The following is a 12057-nucleotide window of genomic DNA, read 5'->3' as shown; positions in this document are numbered from 1 at the left end:
TCACAAAATCAGCTTAAGATATATACTGTTAGTCCTAACACACATAGGGATAAAAATACAGTTATGAAAATGAAATATGAAATAAATATAATAATTGTGTGGAATAGCAATAATAATATTAAATATTTCATAATGATATATTACACTAAACCATATGTAAACTGCTACCCACTAACTTGTTTGATATGAGCAACAGTAAACGAGGTAGACAACAATCTGCATAAATAAATGGGTTGAAAAATATTTCAGCCCTGGTACATCAGACTATTTCAAACCTTTCTTTTTTCCCCCCTCTTAGAAGACAGTATCATGAAACCTAAAAGATGCAACAGAAATCGAAGTACAATGCTAAATAAACTCTACAGAACAAGCACATCTTCCTTTAAAAGTTCCCAATAGGTGGCAACAGAATACCAAAAATACAAAGTAGTTTATAATTCTTTCTTCATCCAAAGTAATGGCAGCCCCATCACAACTTCTATTAATGAACTTGCACCAACAATTTTATTCAAAGGAATCACTGCATCTCGGTAACAGAAATTCTCAGGACAGTTGATGTCAAAAGCCAGAGGATTCACAGAACAGAAACAAAGCATTTATTAAAGAGCTAGTTGTTATGAAACAACTAACTGATGGCTTCTACTCAGAGCTTATCTATTTCAAATTTACTGTAACAAAACGTTTCTGCACATTAAATAAGAAATTATAAGGTAGAAAGAAAATCTTCGACTAATTTTTGTTGTTGTTGACATCTGCACCTTGGTCTTTAGCAGTATTTATTTAAAAGTCTAAATAAAGGGATGAGCATTTTTAAACAAAGTTTTAGATTACAAACCCCAATGTTATCATACTAGCGGGTCCATACTAACTCCCTGATTCTTTGCAAGCAATGTCAAGAAATCAGAGGAGTTCTCTCCTTGACAGCTATACAATTTTGTTTCTGTTGCACAAACTTATACAAATCAAGTCTAACGAGTGACTACTTACTTGCTTTCATATCCAGCTATGTTACGGTCCAAAGAAATTGTCTCTCTCGTAATTTCCACCTTTCTCACACTGCCAAAGAAGTCTGTTATCAGAACATTTTGAGGGTCTCGCCGAAAGAGATCAGTTCGGTGCCCAGGTGTGGAAACGCACAAACTTTTTGGACAGACCTGAAACTGGAAACCAAGATGGACAATCATATCCTGTCCCTCATTCATCACTAATCTCTACATACACCTTCCAAAATTAAATTGCTATAAAAAGAAATATAAATGCTACACATAACTTGCATTAATTTCAGTACAAGCTCCACAGCTAAAAAAAATGATTGAACAAAAACATTTGAAGGCATGAACATCTTGATTACACATTTCAGAAAACCTTTATCCCCACAATTATGCTGTTTAAGAAATGCTTCTGTGAAAGTCAACCATCAATTACATCTAATTAAACGCACAAATTATTTCTGATATAGATGCAGCAATGCTGCTATAACCTTCCAAAAGGCACAAGTGGGTATAAATTCTTCATATTTACCAAAGGGACGCATGCAAGAGTAAACAAGTCTTGACAAGTAACTAATAGTAAAGGCTTCGTAAAGAAGCAAGAATTCACATTTTCATCAAAAACTCTCAGTCTTATTTCTAGTTTATAGGCTCAAAACTAATGCAGAATTAGAATCTTCAAGTATCAAAGGTGTTTTATGTACATTAAGTTCACAGAATCATCCTGTAAAACCTACAGTTTACCTATATACCTTATTATTTTACCCATCTATTTTGTCTACATATCAGATCCCCTATATCTAACACACAACACACGGAAGACAGAAACAGCACAAACAGTTTTTAATGGACTCAATTCTGTATAAAAGTACATTTGAAGAAAATAAGAAGACGTAATAGTGACAGATTTGTTGTGGCATTTAGATATCTAAGAAGACAGCATGCCTATTAAATAACAAGATTGTTATGTACCCAGTAGATATTGAAGGCAACACTAAGGCATTTTGGGCACAATACCACACTCGTCACGGAAGTCTCTAATATTTCCCATCTGGAGAGATTCCTATTTCAAGGCATCTTGTAATGCACATAATGTAATATAATAAATAATACTTGGTTTGTATTTTTATTAATAATGCTACCTAGCTTACAGTGCCATGAAATCCAGCCCAAGGCCTCATTCTTTCTGACCTCCTTGATGAGCTTGGAAAACTGAGTTCATGTCTCAGCCATTAGAAGGCACTTCACAATGAAATTCACAACTCTACTAGACACAGGAGCTAGACACAACCCTGCTAGATAGAGGCACTAGCTCTACAGTGCTCTGGACAGTTTCATGAGCAAACGCTGCCGTCCATTCAACAACAGCCTGCAGACCACCTGGTAACAGTGTAGGTTATGTGAGCACTCATGCACTCCAGCAACACAGAGCGTTCAACATAACAGATTCATGCACACTATAACTATAAAGGACACTCTCCACATGAGTGCTCATCTTCCTTAACCTTAAATTCTCCAAGTGATTTTCAAACCAGGTCCATCAGTCACTGGATCTAGAGTTCATATATCTAATCACAGATTAGCTCTTAGAATATTGCATTCTTAGGACAAAATCACACATCCTAATTAACTCAGTGCAGATGCAACCTCAAGATTGTGACTGACCTGTGAGTCACAAAACCTGTGAGTTTCAGCCCATACCTCCTAGCAGAAATTCTGTGCTCAGCCTGACACAAAACACATGGGCTCGTGTGGCTTCTTCTCTTAGGACAACAGTGCCCTACATTTAAAAAGTTTCCCAGTGAGGAAACAATGTACCTGGCTTTTCTTCGTAGAGGACAGATTCTATTTTCCCATTCCCCCCTTCTGCTCCATTAAAGTTTCTCTTTCACACCTTGTCTTTTTTGTCTAAGCCTCTAAGCATACAGCATTAGACTGCTGCCTAATGCCCAGGGAGCTCACTTTCAACCTTTACCTTAAGAGAAGCACACATATCCACCAAGCTGTTTTTTAATGATTCCCAACTCTCCTATTGGCAGAGTATCACACACCTGCTAAAGAAAAGATAGGGGCAGAGCAAATCTTTTTATTATCCTTTCTGTGAAGTGGAAATGGACACGTCAGCTTCCCATACAAAGCCACCTGTCAATGCACACAAACCCTCTTAAGTTTCAGTTTCAAGAAAATGTCATCAATTTTCTTCAGCTCTGCTGCAGCTAAGGGCACAAACATAAAAACTAAGTCTCTGAAGTAAGCTATAAAAGCTAAGTACTTGTTTTAATCCCATTACTTGATGCATAAATCTATGCTGCAATTATACAACTAGTCTCTCTACCAAGCTCTAGAGAGTGTAAATATCCCAAAACAACTGCATCAGCACTGAAAGTGGGAAACTAATAGTGCACACAACTATTTCCAACCTGTCCCACAACAATTTGCTACCATTAGATGTTGAGATGAATCTTAAACAAAAATATGCAACAGTGCTGAGAAGACTTCAGTATTAAAAATTTACCTATCCTGTACTGGTGTAAAAAAAGGACTGCAAAGCAATTATACCACAGCAGAGTAACACTAATAACTGAGGTCTTCTGACAAAAGACAAAGCAAACACTGGCTAAATGAAACACATCTGTTCATGTGTCCATTTTTCCAGATTTTTTAAAAGATACTATTCAAATAAAGCTAAACAATTCCCAAAAATAGGAACTTTGTTGTCTTTTTTCTTAACAACATTTTTAGCTATTTTACGGCAAATGATTATCTCATTTAGAAATTTATTTGAGACTTATTTTAAAACTTCAAATGTGTGACATTTCAATTTAGTCTTTACTTTTCTTGAATTGTGATCAAACCGAAAGTCAGTCATTTGCACAGCTTTATGTTATCCCTTAGCAACACAGATGGAGCAGGTGGGGAGTAGGTGGAGTGGATCATGAAAAAAGATGTCTCATTCTTTGCAGGAATGCAATATCCAAACCTTAGGTGGATGTGAAGAAGCTGTTTTAAGAGTGGCTGGAGAAAAGTACAGAGATGATGGGACAGAAGCAGTGTAACAAATACGCAGTTCTTCCACAAGAGCAGACATTTGACATATCAGAAGATCAAACAATTAAATATTAGGTAATGATTTTAAAGTTAGTTAATGAGCCACTTAAAATGTTGTCCTGTGTTTGAAAAGCATTAATTAAAAAAAATGAGACTTGGATAAGCAGTAGGTCTTTTGTTCTTAAACCAGCACAGCTGTTAACGCTGCATTCCAATTCCAAAGTACCACCTATAACTGTTGGCAAATAAATGGGCTTACATCCTTACCATGGACTAACCATACGCCATTTCGGAACTCTTAGATAAATCCCTGAAAATCACCAACTCAAAATAAAGTGGTCACATTTGCTGAAATACATATTATGACTCATTACACAATCATCAAAAATCTTTGTATATTTCAGTCCGTTTTCTTCCCTTCCCAGACCAACAATAAGCACACCAACATAGGAGAAGATGACTTAAATGATGTAAGAAATTTACCAATATGGATTAACTTCCCACAGCTCTTCCTGAGAGCTGTGGGATATAAGCATTGGCATATAAGCAAAAAACTATTGGCATATAAGCAAAAAACTCAAGGGAGAATGTTTAAACATCTTCTCCAAATTGCTCAAAAGGTAAACTACTTGGCCAGCTAACAAGTTTTCTACACTTTCCACAACAACTGGATTAGTATCTAGCTGGCTAGAGCAGTTACACCAGTTACCAGATGGTCTCTTACACAGTAGAAACCACTGTTCATTTGTTATGACTTCTTTTTTTTTTTAAACAGCAATTCATTTTCTGGTTTACAGAATAGTTCTAAAGTGCTGTTTGAATGAATTGGCTAGAAAAAGATACAACCAATAAAGAACTTGCATATTCTTGTTTAACAAGATTTATTTTAAAATTATCTGTATCCCACGATCAGAAGGTATTAAATTACAGGACAGAATTTCAATCCCATGGTAGTAAAAGAATCCTGAATCTTAGTCACTGAATCAATTCTGTATCAACATAAAATCTGTCAAGTGTGGGCTGTTTAGAGTGAATTCTACTACACATCTAGCAGCCAGGCTAACACCATCCTCTGTAGACAGAGGGTGGCATAAAACTTTTGAGCAGCTGCTCCTTTTACAGAAATGAATTAAAGACAATGTGTTCTCTAAGTAGCGGCTCTTAGATCACTGACACAGCATGTAAGGATTTACAGCTACAAGGCACCAAAGCATAATGTATTACTTCAATGAAGGTATAAAGGGTTAACAGAGTAAATAAAATACAGTTACATTTTATATCATCTCACATCTAACTTATAGAGGCATTTTCATAAATCTTGTCACAGGTTATCTGCTTGGCTGGGTTTTTTTCCTCCTCCCTCATACCCAAAAGCTACAATTAATATTTACCTAAGATATAATTAACTCCAAACACTGATGTATTTGGACATATCTTGCTGTGGAATCTAAGCGGATATACAGAGAAATTAGTCTCTGCAGGCATTTGTGAGTGCACTATTAGAATTTTAACTGTTTAATCTCTTTGCAAAACAATCAGTGTCTGCCTTTTCACATCTGTAAAGTGTCTGCTATCCATTTAGCCGATTTTAGAAGCTTCCTACCATCATTTTTCATGTGCAAATGTTTCATCTTATCGAAATAAATATTTAATGAATAATATATTCATTTTCCAATGAATAGTAAAAAAAATCTGGTTAATTTCTTTCTGTACCCAGCAAGCCACTTTCACACTGAGGACAATCAAGTGTTACACCATGACTACATTTAATAATGGCAAAAAGACCCTCTCCCCAAAGCTGCTTCCAAGAGAAACAGCAGGAGAACAAAAAGCACTTGGAGAACCCTACAGACAAAATAAATTAGCTTTGAAACTGTTACAATCATTAGCATATTCATGAATGTTCAATATTCTACTTACTAGGTCATTCATATTTGTCTGACTGGCTGGATGAATTTCTTCCAAGAACTCTAGCACATAGAATGTGTATCTGTCCATAAGATGAACGCCAATCCCAAGATCAGGTTGATGCTTAAAAACAATACACAGCAATTACTGGGCATTTGCAGGAAAGAACTCAGTATTTAGAGAGTGAACAGAATGTAATAGCATGTTACAAAAGTTAATATAACGATTTTTTGTTCTTGGGCAAATTACACAAAGAAAATGACCAGCCGTAAAGAAAAACTGTATTATTCAGATTGTCAACAATGTATCTTCATTTTTCTACACTATATCCTAGTAACTCCATGTTTGTAAAAAAGCAGGGAACCCCTTCTTCTTGATGGTTCAGTAAAGGTTTGTGGGCTGCCCTAAGCTTCTTAAAACTTGGAAAACAGGGCTGGGAGAGACAGCATATCTTACAGTTCTGCATGGGTTCAGGTAACCCTGTCCTGCTGGTTTTGGTCTGGCTAGGATCTCTCTCCCATCACTCCATCTGTAATTCAGCTGGGATACAATCGCAGCAGGTGAAAGGTAGTGGTCTGGGGTTTTTTTGCATATAGAATAGTTTGGGTTGGAAAGGACCTTCAAAGGTCATCCAGTCCAACACCCCTGCAACGAGCAGGGACAGGTTACCCAGAACCACATCCAGCCTGGCCTTGAATTCTTCAGTGATGGTGCATCCACCACCTTCCTGGGCAACCTGTGCCAGTGTTTTACCACCCTTATTGTAAAAATTCTTTTCCTCACATCCAGCCTGAATCTCCCCTCTTTTAGTTTAAAACCATTACCCCTTGTCCCGTCGCAACAGGCCCTGCTAAAAAGTCTCTCCTCTTCTTATAGGCCCCTTTTAAGTACTGAAAGGCTGCAATAAGGTCTCCCTGGAGTCTTCTCATCTTCAGGCTAAACTACCCCATTTCACTATGCTGTTCCTCATAGAAGAGGTGCTCCATGCCTCTGATCATTTTTGTGGCCCTTCTCTGGACCCTCTCTAACAGGTCTAGAAGTCCTAGATTGAATATTCCCCACACGTATCTCTCAGCAATCTTCCCACAAAATTTCTTCCTATCCTAGGCAATGCATAAATTGGCCAGCAAGCACAGAAATCCATTATTAGTCTGGATCTTTGGGACGGCACACAAAAACAAGCAGAAAAAGTGCAGTTACAAGTTTTGTTAAAACCTCACTTTGTAACTAAATACCTTATATATTCAGCAATTAGAAGGGAAATTTTTAGTTTAAAAACAGTAAGACGTGCTTTTTGCTCAGGCATTTTGAAAGCTGTCTTCAGGACCGCAAAAATCTACTTACTGATAAAGAATCTTCTCCTACTTGGCTGCTAGCCAAGGCCATTATATTAGGTGAATAAAATCGTTCATACATGGATGCTCCTTGACAAGTATCAATAATAAACAACAATTCATTGTACCTGAAAAAATAAAACAGCCTTTTTATCCACCTCTCTTTAAACAACATTCACATACTTTGCTTTTTAGTTATCAGGACAGCTGCTAGGAACCTAAGGAACAGAAGAGTTTATGCTGATTGATTTAAGATGCAAGTTTAGTCAAAGTACAATAAATTTGAGCAGCTGTAACTGCAGGAAGCTGAAAACAAAAATTAAAACTCTTCTGACTGCAAACTTTCATGCAATTTTATGGACAACGGATAGTACCACTGCTGAAGGTAAGCAAGCCCTACTGGTAAGACTTTAGGCATGTTCAGGAAATACAACATTTAACCTCTAAACAATGCTTTTTTCTTACCTTCTTTTCTGCCACATTTGTTCAAAGGCATCAGCCAGTTCTACATTTGTGATTTCTTCAGAATCTTGAAATTTTAGGAAACCATTTCCACCATGGCCTGACAGAAAAAGAAAATCAGAAGTTATGAAAGTACATAGCTTAGGGGAAGATACTCAGTCTGGTTAACCATTCTTCTAAAAAAAACAAATAAAAATAAAAAAAGCAAACACAATTCTCCTTCTCCAGACAGACTTCAGCAAAAGAAAATTATTAGTACAGTGAGAACAGTACACATACATCATTTAAGATAGAAACTATACTTACTGTCTGGCTTTTTCTTGATTAGTATCACATGCTAAAAAAAGAAAAAAAAAAAAAAACAAACCACCCTTTCGTCAATCTTTTCGTTTGTTTGGACTCCTACTGGGATTTCATGCTTTAAACAGGCCCATCCAAGTGAACAAATTGTATACAGTGAATAACTTGTATACAGAAACCTGTAATTACCTGTCATATATATTAAAATATTGCTCCTGTCATCAGAAAGAAGACGTTTAGATCGTGGTGTGCTTGGTGGGATTCTTCCTGTTAACACACGCAAGAAATTTTCGACAGTAACCTATGAATAGAAGCACAAAGTAATTTTCTACAGAGAAAAATATTGATTAACAACTATAGGCTGGGTTACATGAAGTAATGGAACACTAAAATAGGCAGTGTATATACCCAAAAGTAATACTTCATGGTATAAACTGCATAAACAAACATTTTCTGTTTAAGGTTTTACTGCAGTTTCATAATCATATGGTACCTTTTACTTTATTCCACTAACATCAGCCTGTTGCTTTATTATATCAAATAAGGCTAATGCCATTATAATTTCTAAATACATTTTCATTGATCTGGAAACCTGTGAGTGTATAGCTTTATTATGCCAAAGCTGCTCATGTACTCAAAACATGCTCCAACATTAGTGTGTGTTACCATGGAAAAATAAGTTTAAATTCCCTCTGCAACACAGAAAGGAAAAACAAGATCAATTTCAGTTACGTAAGTCTGAGAGATCAGGTAAGACCCATCTGGATGGTGATTGTAAAACATCCTGTAAAACACCACTTCCTTTTCATGCAGACGTACACAGCTGAAACGCTAGCAACAAATCCATACTCAGGAAAAAACAGGATGAAAAGAACATATCTCTATTTCAGTGTTGTATCTTCTCTATACAAAGCTTCAGAGAAATACAACATCTACTATATGCTTAAATATCCCCCTATAAACCATTAGTAATAATTATACAGCACTATTAAACCATGCAATTGATGTCCAATTTAAGATCAACTGGTAAAGACACTGTTTGAAGGAACATTACACAAAAATGAAAAGGTGGTAGAATGCAGATTTCGTTATAGTGATTATTTTACAGTAATGTGTAAGCTATGGCTTTTGTGCATTTTGATAAAAACATATACTTAACATTAGAAATTTAAGTAGATAGGCCAAGTAAACATTTTACTTGCATGTCAAAAGTTTCACAGTGGTGGTGTGCAAGATGAGACACTGAACCACCATTTCCAAAGAAGAGAAATTTAAGTGATATATTTGGATTCCTAATACATACAAGGGGTTCCATAGATTCATTTAATTGTGCGAATTTCATTACCTAAATTATAACACGATTCTAGTATAGTAAGCTTCAAACAAAATAAAACAAGTATCAAGGAGGGGAGGGGTGTGGTTTTTAAACCTATCAGTTGATACTAAAAGACCAGCCCAAAACCAGAAATGAGAACAGAGAGACTTCCTCAGACTTCACATGTGTTATATAAATCTTTAAACCGACACTAAAACCAAAGACCCAGTGATTTAATTGAAGTGCAGTCACCTCATAGCTTCTGTAATCCACTTCCACATCATCTCCATAGACATTTAGCTCCATGTTTTTATGACTAAACACAGTAGCTGGTTTGGGATTTCTGGGATTACACGCCATGTCATCTGCCAGCATCAGGACAATGTGACTATGGAAAATAAGACAAAAACACTTCAGCCATTCTACTTTCATGTAACACTTAAACAGAAATTACAGCAAAACTGTCCCACGATTACAACAATAGCTTATAACACTAAGATTCCTGGGATGGTAAGTGAAACTTTGCTTATTTCCTATTTCCTTATGTACACCCTCACTATTATGAAGATACCACACAGAAATGCGGCCAGCTGTTATATAGCTATAGGATTAAGTTAGGCCAAAGATGAACACAAGAGTAGTTGATATTAGCAGCTTTATGATACAGACCTGCCCAGACCTAGACTGGCAGAACTCTTCATAAAAAATGTGATTTTTATGCGGCGCTAAATCATTTAATGCAGTTCCATGGAAGAAATCCCAGCCTGTTTGCACCTTCTCAGACGGATCATTTAAAAATTTTATGACAAATTTTAATTAAATTTGAGGAGCTCCTGAACATTTCTCAAATCATTATACTACAACTGATGCACTACTGTATGATTACTTGTGTTATTGGAATTTTGCTGAAGAACACAAGTGGGCTGACACCAGACATTTTGTCTTCTTCATAGTACAAAGAAGAAAAAAAAGAAACCCCCAATAAAACCCAACAGCCCAACATTTCATATTACCAATGGGGAAAAAAAAAAAAACAAACCACCCAAAAAAAAAACCAACCCAGAAAACCAAATCAATCGCCACATTATAAAGCTGTTCCAACTTGCATGCAGCCTAAGACTTCTATTACACATGGCAGGGTCAGGTTTGGGTCAAAATATGAAACAAGAAGAGGTCACTGGAAACTTTTAGCACCGGACAGAATGTGCCAGAGATGTCTGGAACAAGGTGAAGTTGGTCCTTTCCTTGGATAATCTTGTCTTGGGTATAGTTTCTCACAGATTGTGTTCTCCCAAACAATGCTTACAAAAGGAAAGCTCTGTATTCTGCAAAGAATACTGCTAATTCAGACTCTCAGGCACACAGCTATAAATTAAACTGTGTCATGCTATTTAAACATCATTCTTGTGCGTGTCATCATTCACCTATATGTCTGCATGAGCACTTTAAGAATAAAGTTATTCTTTATTAAGTGCTAACAGGCTCCATATTCCACCAAAAAAAGGAAGGGGAGGGTAGGGGGGTGGGGGGGTGGAAGAAAAAGAGAAATGCCATCCAAAATAACATAAGCATAAATCCTCAGAAATAATCAAAGTAAATTATTTCAATGGGAATAAAATGTTGGCATAAATATGAAGGTGTAATGATAGAAGCAAGAGGAGAACAAATATAGAGAAGAACTAGAGATTTTTTTTTTTCTCCACACATGCACAGCAGTACAAAACTATTTTTATAAAAGAGAACTATTAAAAAGGAATTAGTTGGAAGTGCAGAATATATGCCTTGCAGATTTCCTGAGATAGTCACTGTACACCCATTTTTTGTATTATATGCAGAAGAGAATATTCCACACTAAGCCATCACTAGGCCTACAGTTTAGCACTGTATTTTTGCTAGGAATGTGTTTATTAAAAAAAAAATAAAAAGAATAATCACACGCATTCAGGAAAAGGTTCTGCATTGTGGCAGTACAGACAGGTGAGCACAAACACGCAGAGTTTGTATACTGCATGGCAATCATATACATGCATATGGAATATCCCACAGTTAAACTGAACCTCTGCGTACAAGTGGTTTGTACATGCAACAAAACAACCTAGGTGCTAACTTGCAGCTTAACTGTTAAACCAAAGTAATCTAATCATATACTATATTAATGATCTTTTCATGATACAAGGCTTATACTGCATAATGATTCCAGGAATCAAAAATAATTTCTGGATTCATTTTGGCTTTGTTTTACTTTAGCAAAACTTTACTTTTATGGATTGGAGCATTGTGCCCACGCGTCAACAAAGCAGAGCACCTTACAGTTATAAAACCACAAATCATTTTCCTAACAAGTTCTGTTGTTGGAGGACAAATCTACTTACATCACCAAATTGACATGGTTCCATTCAAAATGAGACTACGCACAAACTCCTCCAAAGAACCCAACTCTAAGAACCATGATAAATGGAAAGAAAAACAGATAGAGGAAGAAGTTTGTGTAAGGGAGAAACCCATGCAAATCCATGTCAAAATTGCTGCAAATGGGGAAAAAAATAGGCATTCTCTCTCTCTAAGTCTTCTCCAGTGTCTTATTCTTGACCTTAGTCTAAAGCATTGCTGGCTTTTTGAGATTAATTTCCAGATCCTTATGTATGGACAAGAAACAGATCAGGCTACTGAACAACAGAAATCTCCAGCTATGCTGTAGTTT

General features: G+C 36.3%; 1 protein-coding gene across 3 annotated transcripts in view; it reads right to left on the bottom strand.

Moving 5' to 3' along the window:
- Positions 1-12057, bottom strand: part of PIGK (phosphatidylinositol glycan anchor biosynthesis class K) — a 92448-nt gene that overhangs the window by 74770 nt on the left and 5621 nt on the right. For all 3 annotated transcript variants that reach the window (XM_030494057.1, XM_030494058.1, XM_030494059.1), the window contains exons 4-9: positions 9609-9744; positions 8231-8342; positions 7745-7841; positions 7290-7407; positions 5958-6068; positions 988-1160 (exon numbers count right to left, since the gene is read on the bottom strand). In XM_030494057.1, coding sequence (XP_030349917.1) covers positions 988-1160; positions 5958-6068; positions 7290-7407; positions 7745-7841; positions 8231-8342; positions 9609-9744 — 747 coding nt within the window. The remainder of the gene's footprint in view (positions 1-987; positions 1161-5957; positions 6069-7289; positions 7408-7744; positions 7842-8230; positions 8343-9608; positions 9745-12057) is intronic.

This window comes from Strigops habroptila, chromosome 8, assembly GCF_004027225.2.
Source record: "Strigops habroptila isolate Jane chromosome 8, bStrHab1.2.pri, whole genome shotgun sequence".
Lineage (NCBI taxonomy): Eukaryota > Metazoa > Chordata > Aves > Psittaciformes > Psittacidae > Strigops > Strigops habroptila.
This window is presented reverse-complemented; position numbering and strand designations above follow the sequence as displayed.